General features: G+C 49.7%; 2 protein-coding genes across 2 annotated transcripts in view; both read left to right on the top strand.

Annotated features, from left to right (window-relative positions):
• The window catches only part of LOC311329947 (cyclic AMP-dependent transcription factor ATF-7-like), a gene marked incomplete at its 5' end in the record, with an annotated part of 15,766 nt that extends 14,585 nt beyond the window's left edge, over nt 1-1,181 (top strand). The window contains one exon of the mRNA XM_084461899.1: nt 1-1,181. This exon is cut by the window's left edge and continues 857 nt beyond it.
• Nucleotides 1,182-3,565: 2,384 nt separating this feature from the next.
• Nucleotides 3,566-15,000, top strand: part of dip2ba (disco-interacting protein 2 homolog Ba) — a 56,337-nt gene continuing 44,902 nt past the window's right edge. The window contains exon 1 of the mRNA XM_084436212.1: nt 3,566-3,759. Within this exon, the coding sequence (XP_084292338.1) occupies nt 3,675-3,759 (85 nt within the window). The 5' untranslated portion in view covers nt 3,566-3,674. The remainder of the gene's footprint in view (nt 3,760-15,000) is intronic.

Raw genomic sequence — 15,000 nt, 5'->3', positions numbered from 1 at the left:
GTCTACACGCCACCGAACACAGACATGTCGTTATCTCACCATAGACACAACACACACACACACGCACACACACACACGCACCCAAGGTGATCGCGATTGGCTCCAGAGATGCAATAACTTTTGTATACTTCAGATGATCAGGTTCCAAACACCGTGTTTTGTAAGCAGCTTCACTTCTGGGTAAAACAAAGCGTTCAGCAAGAGCGTACCTCAAATATCCCTTTATGATACGTGTTCAAGACAGTGTGAGAGAGCGGATGTGCACATATATTTATGTACATCACAGTAATGTGCTGGTTCATCGTGATCTAATACACTAAGGTCTAGTTTTGTCGCATGTGGCTTCGTTTTGTTAGCTCGTTTTGTTATTGTGTTCATGTGCAGCTTTCTCAAACATTAACCGACAAAAATGATTATTTCCCCCCCGGTCAGGTCGCTAGAGAACCAAAATGTTCCCAGTAAATAGTCTCTTTGAACTTTGAACCCGGCTCGGGTTTGAGCAGAAGGACGCCCCGGTTGAGGCTGTAGATTCACTGTCAGGTCAAGGGTCATTCAGAGAACGAGCTTCCTGCTTCGCCTGCGTCTTCATTCTGCGTCTAGCGTGAAGGGAACTCAATCCTATTTCCTTTCCTCCTCGTCATTAAGTATTTATCTGTTTCTAAATGTTTCTCCATTACTGTCTTCTGTGAAATCTTAGCTTGGAACAAAATAATCGGTTCTAATTACTGTTCTCCTCAGTCAGTGTTTTCTGGCCTTTCTTGCCTGTTGTTCTGCGTCTGTGATTGGGCGGGAGATCCATGGAGGTTCTGTGTGATTGGGCAGGAGATCCATGGAGGTTCTGTGTGATTGGGCGGGAGATCCATGGAGGTTCTGTGTGATTGGGCGGGAGATCCATGGAGGTTCTGTGGGATTGGGCCGGAGATCCATGGAGGTTCTGTGTTGATCTCTGTGGGTGATTCCTCCTTGCTGCTTGCTGGAATGAGGATGGTTCTGTTTTCTCCGGTTCTGTGCCGGTCGCTCTGTTCTAAGCCATAAGAACCTGACAGAGCAGATCTGGGTCTTAGAGGAACAGGAACAACCTGAGAGGAAGAACCCGACTGTTAAACTGTGGCTCAGAAATTACCGTGACACGGTGTCGCTGGTGCTGACATGCACTCACTTACACACACATGCACACACACGCGCACACACACGCACTCACACACACACACACATGCACACACACGTTCACACACACGCGCACTCACTCACACGCACAAACATGCACTCACTCACACACACACACACCCGCACACATGCACTCACACACACACGCGCACACATGCACTCACACACACACACCCGCGCACATGCACTCACACACACGCACACACATGCACTCACTCACACACACCCGCACACATGCACTCACACACACATGCGCACACATGCACTCACTCTCACACACACACACATGCACTCACTCACACACACCCGCACACATGCACTCACTCTCACACACACACACACATGCACTCACTCACACACACCCGCACACATGCACTCACACACACATGCGCACACATGCACTCACTCTCACACACACACACACACATGCACACACACAATGTGTTGGAGAATTATTTGCCTTAAAATCACATTGGTGCCTCGGACATCTCCTCTCAATCATAATTTGGTTGCATGAAAAGAAAACAATGTATCTGCCTTAGAAACAGGAATTGTCTTAATGTGTTTTTTTTGCCAAGTGAAAAGCCTTCGTGAGGGAGGAACAAAGACTTTTATTTTGAGGAGTGAATGAACATGAGTTAAGAGGGAGGAACTGAGACTTTTATTTTGAAGAGGGAATGAACATGAGTTAATGGGAGGATGCCGCCACTCAGTGATCTCAATGTCTGTGTTGTGTGATTCAGTACCTTGGCGCCATCTAGTGGAATAATATAGAAACAACAGCAGACTTGTCAGGGAACCTTGAGGGAAAAGTATTCAGAGCTCCCATGGCAGTTCACTTCTTCAGGGATCCCCCGTATAACAAGACTTTTTCTCGAGGTAAAGACCTAAACAAGGGATTCTCTATTCTGGTCGATATTGCATTTTTATGTGTCCGTCTCCCCGTTAATTGGATAAATGTGTATTTACAATGTGTAAAAAGATGGTATCAGTCCATAGATAAAAGGGCATGTCTTTATGCACTAAAATATGCAGGTTTATTGTTGATTTGTGTACCTTTTTGTTTATGCGCAAGCTTTGATTTGTCTCTTTGTAAGGTCTCTTTCAGCGACGTGACCTGATTGCTCTGTTCACCCTGTTTATGTGCGGTATACATAATAAGGAGGGCTCAATTACTACTTGACACATCTCACAAATGACAGAACTTGTTGTCCTACAGTCCCAATGGTGACCCTGGCATTGTGTTTGTACTCCGTCTGCTGGCGCTATATTCGGCCGGCAGGCCCTAATAGACGATTGTTCGTATGAAATGGAAAAAACAAAACTATATTCAGCTTTCATATTAGTAATTGTCATCGGCACTTTTTCTCTCAAATGTTTGATTTCTTCGATGCGTGTTGTCGGGACTATACAGAACTCCTGGTATGGCTTCTATTATACCTTTGTGTTGAAAGGATGATGTGTAGAAATGAATCGGTGGTATCCCATCAGTCCTGCCAAAGAAAGGCTGTTACCGTATCCCAGCTGCGTCTGAGGAGCTGGGGGTCTGGGTGGCCCAGAGCGTCAAAAATATCAAGTAAATTATTATTGAATTGGCCTCATTTTAACCCCACTGGTTTTACTTCTAACATTATAGACCTTAACGGTTGAGAACGACTAAAAGAACTATGAGAAACTAACTTAAATGAGAAGGTATAACAATGTGAAATATGTTGCCTTTAGTATTTAAATTGTTCATTCGCACTCCCAATTGTTGATGGTGACCGATAGAAATTGTCCTTGTTATGTACATATCTGTACTATATGAATATATTTACTTTTCCATGCATGTCCAAGTGGAATACTATGAACACTTATCGTGCTGCAGTTTTAATTAAAGAAAAGAATAATGAATATTAACAGTCTTTGTTATCTGTGTGATCCACTATATATAGTCACTTATTGTTTATTGTTTAATGTGCAGTCTTCCCAATAAGAGAATCATCATTTGATTCAGAAGACTTGGCATGGAGGCACATTTGGGACAAGAACCGTTTATACAGTGACAAATGTACACATGGGGAAAAATAAAGGGGTTAATTTGAATTTGGAAGGTGAGAGAAGCCCAACATTTGCCTAAACCAAAATACAATTCTGCTTGGCAATCCCAAAACAGTCCTCGTGTAGGCCTACACCACATGAGAGCAATGATCTGCGGTGGGAGGCTTAAGTTTATAAAATCATAATTATCGTAGTGAATAGTTTCCGCTCTCTTCGGCTGTAGTACCTAGACAGTAACACCAGATGGCGCAGTAGTGCGTTCCTCCCCATCCACCACGTCCAGGCTCGGTACACCCGATCACGTGACCGCTCACTGCCATGGGTGAGTTCTCCCCCATTATGGCGGAGGGGCCAGTCGTGCAAATGGGTTGTTCTTCACACTCAAACGCTTCTATGTCTTGAAGGAAGTGTTTCGCGATAGAGGCCGCTACGTTTTTAATTAAACCACTCATTTTATACCTCAAGTCATGGCGGACTGTGGCGTGGATGTGTCGAGTCTACCGAAGGAGATTCGAGAGCAGTTGGCCGAGTTGGACCTGGAGCTCTCTGAAGGTAACGTACCGTTTAGGGAAGGGTGACGAGTCAACGGCTGTGTTAGCTCCATGGGAAGACAGTCAAATCCAACGGTTTAGTCAGCAACCGTCACTAAATCACTATACTTTACCTCAGTTTCGTCAAAGTGGCAGTTGAATTTGAACATTCGAATCCCAACTGCCACAGAATTTCAAATAATTGTGTGTCTCGTGAGCATCGAAGCTAAGCCATCCTTTCTCCTCGCGCTGCACGGTGCGCGAGACACACACAGTCGTGTAGCTTCTTAGCTTCAGTTACCTCATCTAACTAAACCCAGTTAAATCTATAATTGCGTTATTTCAAAATCCAAGGTCAAATCCTTTTTTAACGCCATAAGGGTTAGTGAGATCTCCATGTTGATTGAATGTCAAAGCCAAGCTTATCTTGTTAGCTAGCTGAGTCTGAAAGCTTTGAGGGTGGATTTAACCGAAACCCATCCAGGATTTCGACCCGTATCAAAGCACGTATCCACCGGCCTTCAGTGGGGATATCTTGCACCTTTTGATATGAACCCAGTCACAGCTGGTACAATGGGAAAACCCTCTTTAAGAGCTCATCTTTGACGTGTCTACTTGGTGTCTGGCTTCCATTTTCACATTGTGAAAGGCACTGGCCGCTGCCATTGGATGTAGGGGGTGGTATTGGATGTAGGGGGTGGTATTGGATGTAGGGGGTGGTGTTGGATGTAGGGGGTGGTATTGGATGTAGGGGGTGGTCTGGATGTAGGGGGTGGTATTGGATGTAGGGGGTGGTATTGGATGTAGGGGGTAGTATTGGATGTAGGGGGTGGTGTGGATGTAGGGGGTGGTGTGGATGTAGGGGGTGGTGTGGATGTAGGGGGTGGTGTGGATGTAGGGGGTGGTATTGGATGTAGGGGGTGGTGTGGATGTACGGGGTGGTATTGGATGTAGGGGGTGGTATTGGATGTAGGGGGTGGTGTTGGATGTAGGGGGTGGTGTTGGATGTAGGGGGTGGTATTGGATTTAGGGGGTGGTGTGGATGTAGGGGGTGGTGTGGATGTAGGGGGTGGTATTGGATGTAGGGGGTGGTATTGGATGTAGGGGGTGGTATTGGATGTAGGGGGTGGTATTGGATGTAGGGGGTGGTGTGGATGTAGGGGGTGGTATTGGATGTAGGGGGTGGTGTGGATGTAGGGGGTGGTGTGGATGTAGGGGGTGGTATTGGATATAGGGGGTGGTGTGGATGTAGGGGGTGGTGTGGATGTAGGGGGTGGTATTGGATGTAGGGGGTGGTGTGGATGTAGGGGGTGGTGTGGATGTAGGGGGTGGTGGATGTAGGGGGTGGTGTGGATGTAGGGGGTGGTATTGGATGTAGGGGGTGGTGTGGATGTAGGGGGTGGTATTGGATGTAGGGGGTGGTGTGGATGTAGGGGGTGGTGTGGATGTAGGGGGTGGTGTGGATGTAGGGGGTGGTATTGGATGTAGGGGGTGGTGTGGATGTAGGGGGTGGTATTGGATGTAGGGGTGGTGTGGGGGTTTTCAGCTGAGTAATTGTGTTACACAACGGCTGGAAGTCGGGTGTGTAGGTTTGATCATGGAGGTGTCTGGGTTACCAGTACACACTATCCAAACTGAGGAGGATACATCATCTGTCATCAGCTAACAAACACACATGAAGCTTCAAGATGTTAATACCTACACACATGCATACACACACACACACGCACCATATGGACAGAAATAATAAGGAATCAACATTGACAATATTTGGTTTCCTTCTGTGATTGTCTGAATCAAACAACGGTAACCTTTTGACATACTGACGTGATGTCAATCCCATAGGATGTAGGCTGGGTTTGTGTGTGTGTGTGTGTGTGTTTATGGGGTTGTGACGGTTGTGTTTGTTTGTTTAAATGTGTGTGTGTGAAACCTTGGGCCCATGTGTCCACTTCTCAGCTCACACCCCGACCCCTAAACCCTCTGACTGGAACAACTGCAGACCCTCTGACACATCACCGGGACACCCCCTTCTCTCCTCCCTCTCTACCCCTCCCTCCTCTCTCCTCCCTCTCTACTCCTCCCTCCTCTCTCCTCCCTCTTTCCCCCTCCCTCTTCCTCTACCCCTCTCTCTCCCCTCTCTCTCTCTCCCCCTCTCCCTCCTCTCCCCCTCTCTCCTCCCTCCCCCCCTCCTGACCTCTGGGATGACTTCCTCCACCTCACTGACCGTCTGGTTCCTCCCCCCCTCCCTGGGTGGTGGATAGAGGAACTAGCATAGCGGGGCGTGGTTCTGTAGCACACAGGAGGAACAAACAGCGCCGACACCGTCGCCAGGCCCGGCCCCCTACATGCGCCCCAGAGGGCTATCGGACCGGGGCTGAGTTTCCCAGAGGCATCGTAGCGCTATGATGAACGCCATAGCTTACGATGAACGTAGCGCTACGATGCCTCTGTGAAACTCAGCCCGGGCTGTTTTGGGCCCCTGACGAACCTCCTTCAGCCTCTCACCGTTCACTCCCGAGGGGTTCTGAATCCGATCGGTCTGAACAAGGATTGATTTCACGAGACCCCCTGTGGTGTCAGCCGGTGGTCGATGTGTTCCTCAACCGCCAAAAAACGGATTCCACCTCAGAAGAACCAGGACTCATTTTAAGTACTGGTTCACAGGAACGCCAGCACCCCCCTAATATCACAGTGTGACAACTCAACCCAAAACCATATTTAGACCCCCCCCCCCCTCCACCAATCCTTAGCAGACCCTCCACAGAATCAGGGCGGAAATGCCTGTTGTTGGGTTGCTCGGAGGAGGACAGAGGCGCGCCAAATGGCCTCTTAAATAACAACCCAGTTCTGCCAGCCTCCTGCCCGGGGGTGCGATACAATGAGCCCCATTCAGCTGGTCTGAGTCGGGGTGGCCAGGAGCCCAAATGGCATTTAGGCCACTCAACTGAACTCTTTGTGTTCCCGACGGAATGAGAGGCTTATGGGAAAGAAACGGGGTCGGCCGTACATAGTAAGATGACGTGTGTGTGTGTGTGTGTGTGTGTGTGTGTGTGTGTGTGTGTGTGTGTGTGTGTGTGTGTGTGTGTGTGTGTGTGTGTGTGTGTGTGTGTGTGTGTGTGTGTGTGTGTGTGGGTGTGGGGGGCTCACCTAACCGTGCCCACTCCTGGTCAGCACTTCAGCTACCTAGCCGTTCGTTTGTCTGGGTCGATAGTTCGGACCCAACCGACCCCCCCCCTTCTACCCAGGGTTCTCTGGGTCCATATCTGGATGGTTCGGACCGAACCGAGCCCCTCCTTCCTACTCAGAGTTCTCCGGGTCCATATCTGAGGCGCTGTCTCTGTTGAGGTGGTCCGTTTGGCCCCTGTGACCACCGAGTTCGTTCGTAACGGCACTTTGGATTGGAAAGTAAAAAGTTTGGATATATGCAGGTTTATTATCTCTGTGGGAAACATATCTAGTCAGTTCTAGTTCTACGTCTGTGTCTGTGCTTTGTGAAAGTCTTGATCATTTCCTCTGGGCTCATGAAACCGCTGAGACACACAAGCATCATCACAGAGGATGTGAAGTCACAGCGTGCGTGCGTGGCGGTGTGCAGATGTTTTTTGAGGTCTACAGGTGAGAGTCGGCCGTACTTTATGGGCTGTCTGTCTCTGGGACCGGGGAGAGATTGTGTCCCCAGATTACCGGGGAGAGATTGTGTCCCCAGATTACCGGGGAGAGATTGTGTCCCCAGATTACCGGGGAGAGATTGTGTCCCCAGATTACCGGGGAGAGATTGTGTCCCCAGATTACCGGGGAGAGATTGTGTCCCCAGATTACCGGGGAGAGATTGTGTCCCCAGATTACCGGGGAGAGATTGTGTCCCCAGATTACCGGGGAGAGATTGAGTCCCCAGATTACCGGGGAGAGATTGAGTCCCCAGATTACCGGGGAGAGATTGAGTCCCCAGATTACGGCCAGATACGTCCTATCTGTGCCAGCAGACATCCGGACGCAGCAGAGGTGGCCTGGCTCATTACTGGCCTGGGTCGCTCAGGGGAGGGGGGGGGCAGGAGAGTCAACCTGGCCTGGCTTACAGTCAAGGGCATCTGGCTAGCCAGCGATGTCATCCATCCAATCCTCCATCCATTCATCTCTCCTTCAATCCCTCCTTCATCCATCCATCCATGTAGGATGGAGTATTGTGGGCAATGGGGGTCTAACTATAGTGTTAAGTGTTGAGTATTGTGGGCTATGGGAGGTTTAACTATAGTGTTAAGTGTTGAGTACTGTGGCTATGGGAGGTTTAACTATAGTGTTAAGTGTTGAGTACTGTGGCTATGGGAGGTTTAACTATAGCAAGCTGTTATTTGCATTCCTCAGCCAAGAGCTGTATTTAAGAGACAGACGACAGGCTTGTGACAATTCTATAGGCCCAGCTGATCACCCTTGTGGCGTGTGTGTGTGTGGGTGTGTGGTGTGTGTGTGTGTGTCTTTCTTAGAGAGGGGTACAGAGTTTGGCAAGGCAGGGAGCAGGGGACGGGGCTCTGGAGATGGGAAATGAAGTTAGCACATTGTCAAACTTGAAACTCCGCCAAGCATCCCTCCGAGGCCTTTGACTGATGATGATACTGTGAGAGCAGACTACTGTTAGGCTACAGACATCCCCTCTCACCAGATGTTTGCCTGAAACAAGCACATGTCGTGTATTCGGGGGCCATCTTACTGCCAGTGACCTATGACCTCTGACAGAAACCAGGGGAGCAGAACAGAACCGCTCTCCGCGGGTCTCAGAACCCGGGCTTTGGGCCTAGACAGATGGGATGTGCTTGTATATCTCAACAGGCCTGGTTTTGCTTGGCTTAGGTATTGTTCTGCGTGTGTGTGTGTGTGTGTGTGTGTGTGTGCATGTGTGTGTGCGTGCGTGCGTGTGTGTGCGTGTGTGTGTGTGCGTGCGTGCGTGTGTGTGTGCGTGTGTGTGTGGATATGCGTGTTTGTGTTATATAATGATCCAGCCCTTAGCAGTCTGTGGTCTGTGAATAGTTAATGATGGCTCCCATGCCACTCCTGCCTCCTCCAGGCCCGCGGGCTGAATAATTCACATGCTCTCATTAAATACCAGGAGATCACACTGCTGTCATCGCCCCTCGGCGATCGCCAGCGACCCTCCAAACCCGCCCCGCCCTCCTCGCCGAACACATACAGTTGGCCGCATCGACACGCTCGCCTTCGACCCAGCTGGCGTCCGAAACGGCGTTCGGACTTCAAGCGAAAGCTTTTGAGTCTGAACGTGCTCTTTGAAATTGTGTACTAGAGTTGGTATTTTGCCTGTGGTTATGAAAAATAGAGATGATTCTGAATGATTTTGAAACCATCCTTTTAAAGGAATTACAGTATTCTATAACTACCAGATTTTCGTGTTTGGACCGCCGAGTTGACGGTGCGTGAGTTTGACATGACTGCAGACAAGGCAGGCGAACCTCGCCGTCAAACCATGCTGCTACTCACTGCACTTAGGCGTGCCCCCCCCCCCATCCCCGCCACCCCCCCCAAGGGTGAAAGGTCATCCATGGTAAAGTGATAGGAGTAGTTCCTGTTCGGCTGGTCTCTTCCTGGTGTGTACTTAGCGCAGATCAAGGCGTGCTAGTCCTCAGCCTGCTTCCTCTCTGATTCACCACGGCAGCAGGATACGAATGACTGAACCAGCCTTGAGACGCAAGCGCCCGGCGCTCACAACGTGACGAAGCACCTGTGGCCTAGTTTACTCTACGGCTGACTGATCAGACCGGAATCTAACACTGCCTGTGTGATGAAGCAACTGAGAGTGTTGTAGGCGCATTGCAGAGGCCCAGCGATAGACACCTACCGCAAAAACAGTCACACACACCACTCACTCCCTCTTCACGGGTGCCCCGCGGCTGATTCGTCACCGCTTTTGAGGATAGGGGAGGGGATGGTTGTCCCCCTAAGTACACTACTGTCACTAGGCAGTTCCAGGCTTGTTCTCAGAGAGGGGATCCTTAGGTGACAATTGCTTAGAGCTTTGATGTTTTTGCTTGACTCAGAATGAGGGCAAAGGTATTTTGTGTGTGAGGGTGTGTTTGTGTGCGAGTGCGTGCGTGTGTGAGCGCGTGCGTGCGTTTGTTTTCGTGCTATCCACAGTGGCCGTCATGTGACTTTGGGTAAATGTCGAAGAATGCTGTGGTGAATTTAAATAGACCTGGCAAGACGAATTGTGTTTCATGGTTGAGGAGGACAACACAACAGTGTCTTTCACATAAAAGCGCCACATTATGGAAGCAAAGGCCGGGGCGCCCCGCTCGGACGCTCCGGAGGAAAAAAGCCCGCTCTGTGTGCGTCCTCTCCTCTCACACTCGACCCGTGCTTCGCTCGTAGTCTCGTGCCTCGGCCCGGCCCGGCCCAGTTCAGCTTGGCCCGGCCCAGTTCAGCCCAGTCCAGCCGACCCCAGCCCAGAGGCCAGAGTAGCACGCTTTGTTGACACTGTTCAACACCGTCTGTCTCCGTCTGTCTAGCTGGTTGGCTGCACATGTGGGTCACTGTCACACAGGGCCATGTGAAATACCGCAGGCTACAGCGAAGTCTGTATCTCTGTATTATGGCATCGGTGTCATCGCCCTTTGACCCCCCATCTGTGAGATCAAGTGAATGAATAAACATCCAGTAAACAAACTTGTTTCCCTTTTTCTTCCCCGAGCATGTGTCCTTCGCTGTAGGTTTCTCTGGGTGAAGAGGTCGAATCGTGTATGAATTCTGAACAGGCCGAGATTTGAAAGATTCATTAGTATGGCTGGTTTAACCGGGGCTGTGACTCAGCTGTAGGGCTGGATGGTAGATTACACAGTGGATCTACCTTTTTACCCACAAGCAGGCTTTGTCCTCTGGGCTTTCTGCTCCCGGTCTCTCCTCTGCGTACCCGGAGACCCGGATCACAAGCGCCAGGATTGTTTGGGGAGGGCGTGGACCGGAGGAACGGCCGAGAGCACACTGCATTTTCTCAGCCGTCGGTCAGCTTCTAAATATAACACCGCAGGGCCTGGAGTGCCTGCCGTTTTCTAAGGACGACTGAGGGGGATTGTGAAGCACTACTACAGCTGTGCTGTTGACCTCAGGATGATACACATAATGGGAATCTCCCTCGTTGAAGTTCCCCCCCCAAAAATCCTTCTTGACCCGTGTGGGTCCAATGTGCCGGTACCGGGCCTGGTGGTCGGAGCGAACTCGGGGGAAAGCCCCTCTCTGGAGTCCGGGTCTGATGTTTATCGTCCGTGTCAAACTCAGAACACATTGTGAGAGAGCGCGCCGCGGTAGAACCCCCTTAATCCAACTCTCCAGAGAGCGCTCGGAACAAAGGCCGTGGAAACTGAGTGGGTGTGGTTTAAGAAGTCGGGCTTTAACCCTTTCACTGGCAGTTGGGGCGTTTCAGAATGGAGTGCTCTGTCTGGTTGTCCCTAGGCTCGGGCTGGGTTCGTCTGCGGTTTAGCTGACGGTTTGGTGTGGATGTCAGACTCAAAGCATTTGGACCTGTGTTTTTAGAAGAGGGAGGATGTGGTGGTGGTATCCACCTGTCCAGTGACAGGAAGTCACGTCCTGAAGATGGGCTACTAGGATGGGTCACGTTGTGGTCGGACAGCCTAGGGCCATGTTAATGTACTACAGTAGGTTGGTTGATTTGTGGCTGCTCTGGTGATGATGAGTTGTGTCACTGTGGAGTAACGTGGTAATGTGTCAAAAAAAACACATAACAGTTCAGTTCATAGTTCTTTTCTCAGCAGAATGTGTGTGTGTGTGTGTGCGTGTGCGTTATTTACTCCCACACACAGGGATGATGACACACTGATGACTGTCGAAGTATGTTGTCGAAGTCAGACGTGAGCTGTATCCAATATGGCGGAACACAGACTTCTGCTGTTGCCGTTTGAAGCTCTGTCGTGTCAGCAGTCCGGATTCGGACGGGGGGGTCGTTTTCAGGCTCAACACCGGCTGATCTCTTCCTCTGGCTCTCTCACACGGTCTCTCCTCCACTCGCTCTGTTGTCTCAAGAACACCCAACTGCCGAGTATCGGGTTCCTCACTGCCCCGCTCCCTGCAAAAACAACAACGTTCCTTAATCCTCCAACCGCCAGTCAGAAATGACATTACAGTCATTAAGCTGACGCTTTTGTCCAAGGCGACTAAGAATAATTGCATTTAACTTAGGAAAAGCCAATGTTCTACTACTTGCCAGAACTCACAAGTGCATCTCCTTTCTAAAACAAGTGACTAAGAGCATCATCTAGTGCTGAAGGCAAAGTGCAAGAATAGCAATCTCAAATACTTGTAATAAGTGCTTAAGAGGGAGGATCGTTGTAGTACTTCTTGAAGAGGTGAGTTTTGAGCCTGTGGTGAAAGATGGGCAGTGACTCTGCTGTCCTGACGTCAGAGGGCAGTTCGTTCCACCACTGCGGGGCCAGGACAGAGAAGAGCCGTGACCGCGTCGATCAACTGCAGTGGCCTCGGAGTGACGGGGCAACCAATCACCCCAAGGTAGCAGAGCGTAGCGGTCGGGAGGGGGTGTAGGGTTTGACCATGGCCTGGAGGTAGGAGGGGGCTGTTCCTTTCATTGCTCTGTAGGCTAGCTGGATGCAAGCCGCTACCGGGCGCTCTGCTGCTATCGTGATCTCACCACTGACCCTGAGGGCGGGAACCTCCTGAACTCTCAAACCAGGGGTAGATTTCCATCCTGGACACCTGTCTGTCTAAGGCCTGGGTGTTGGGAGAAGGTTGGGAAGGTAGCTTACAAGTGCGGGGCGGCTGTAGCTCAGGAGGTAGAGCGGGTCGTCCAATTATCGTAGGTTTGGAGGTTCGAATCCCGCCTCCTCCTGTCCTTGAGCAAGAACCCAAAATTGCTCCCAGTGAGCAGGCTAGCACCTTGCCATGGCAGCTGCCGCCATCGGTGTGTGAATGTGTGTGTGAATGGGTGAATGAGAGGCCATTGTAAAGCGCTTTGGATAAAAGCGCTATAAGTGCAGTCCATTTACCATTTATCAAATGGCTGGGATGGTAGAGGAGAAAGAGGTGTGGAAGATGGCGTCTGGGCTTGGCTAACTCAATCCTCCTAACCTTAACCTACGCCTGCATCTTAACCCTAATCTTATCTTAACCTGATCCCTTTTCTAAGACAACTTCAACCATAAACATAATGGACAGTCGTCCATTGAGAGAGAGAGAGAGTGCGAGAGAAGGAGTCTGCGGTTATTGACGGATGGACCTGTGGTTGTTACATTTACATTAGTCATTTGGCAGATGCTTTTATCCAAATCGACTTATAATAATTGCATTTAATGTAGTCGGTGTACTACTCGCCAGAACTCGCATGCATCTCCTTTCTAAACAAGTGACTAAGAGCATCATCTAGTGCTGAAGCCAAAGTGCAAGAGTGGCAAAACATACTGTAGGCTTAGCACTGAGGCAGCTTGACTACAGCTAGGCCTACTAGTAACATATTACAGTAGAATAAGAATAGGCTACATCGAATAGACAGTAGAAGAAGAATAGGCATTACATCGAATAGGCAGTAGAAGAAGAATAGTCTGTACATTGTGAAATCTAGATGAGTCAGCAGACCCAGATCACTTCCAGAAGTTAAACGCTGACTTGTTTGTTGACGAGCTGACGGATGGACTCGGTGCGAGGCTGTTTGGACTGTGACTCAGCCTGATGCCTCCACGTCCGTGTTCCTGGCGATGTGCCCCAAGGCCCAGCGAACGCAGAGCCGTTGATATCGCTTGAGTGACTCATCCTCTTGGCCAACAGTCTGAGCCCTTCAGTTCTGCAACCATAATCACATCAGTCGTTTACGGAAATCACATCGTCTACGCACAGAAGTGCACTGAGAGATGCTGTGTTTGTGTTCATTTGCATATCATTTAAAGGTCAACGCTGTGGTGGTGTTGGTATGACTTGGCCTCTTGTTCTCGATGCAGGTCTTTGCTATGGACATGGCCTTGTATCACGTTATTAGCTCCTCTACTAGTGAAACAGGACACTTTACTATCACTGGTGCGGCTAACGCTAACAGTAAACAATGATACTGAAACATTAGACCCATCAACTACCTCTTCTCTCTTCCATGTTGCCTGTTTGTGTGTATTTCAAGCCTGGGAGACCAGTGAGTTTAGTTTTTGCCTGGATACAGCAGGTTACTCTTTTGTCAACGTCTTACCCTCCCCTGCTCTCTCTCTCTCTCTCTCTCCCTCTCTTTCCGCCTCTCTCTCTCTCTCTCCCATCTCTCTCCTCCCTCTCTGGTTCTCCTTCTCTCTCCTCTCTTTCACGCCCTACATCATGGACACAGACAGTCATCCATGATCAGATGGGACAAGTAGATGAAGATGATACTGATAGACGACGGATATTTTAGTAAATTGCCCGTTTGGGAACCTTAAAATGTCCAGCTGAGTACCTAGGACTAGAATGAGGGAATGATTAGCACTGATAAGATACTGTAAGGACAAGCAATCACAAGAATTCCTACGTACCTGATACACATGGCTAATAAACCTTCTATTCTATTCTTCCCACTCTCTCTCTCTCCTATTTTCTCCTCTCTCTCTCCCCCTCTCTCACATCACTCTCCTCCCTCTCTCCATCTCCTTCTGCCTCTCACTCCCTCCCTCCTCTCTCTCTCTCTCTCTCTCTCTCTCTCTCTCTCTCTCCCCTGAGGTGAAGGGTTGAGACCTGTGGACTGTTATAGAGCGGCTGGCTGATATGAATGAATGAATGAATGAATGAATGACTATTTATATAGCACTTTTCCAACAGAACTTACAAAGTGCTTCACAATTAAAACAAAATAGATAGTTGCAACAAAATACATAGTAGGATCTGCATAGTGACATCACACAACATGGAGAACAAATCGTCATCAACAAAGCCACATATAAAACCACAGGACCAGAAGAAGAAACCAAAAATCATGTATATAAAAGGACATGTCCGCCAGGGTAGCAGGTCACTCAGAACCAGAACCAGAACCAGGAGGACAGTACGAGCCCGGAGGCGCCGGGTCCTTGGAGGCGTGAACGGGACAGAGGAGTCAGAAGAACGTCCCGTTCAGGTCTGACGGGAGTCTGACAGGCTGCTCACACGCTTCTGTTTGATGCGTGTCCGTCAACATATGGCGGAAGGCGTGTCTGCAGCACGCAACAACAACCAAATCCCGCTTTGCGATGGCGTCTTTCTCCGTCAAGACATCTGATTGGTCGGCAGCTCCGGCGACGCATCT

The sequence above is a fragment of the Borostomias antarcticus genome, assembly GCF_949987555.1.
Source record: "Borostomias antarcticus genome assembly, chromosome: 3".
NCBI lineage: Eukaryota > Metazoa > Chordata > Actinopteri > Stomiiformes > Stomiidae > Borostomias > Borostomias antarcticus.
The sequence above is the reverse complement of the archived record's forward strand: the minus strand, read 5'-3'. Positions and strand labels throughout refer to the sequence as shown.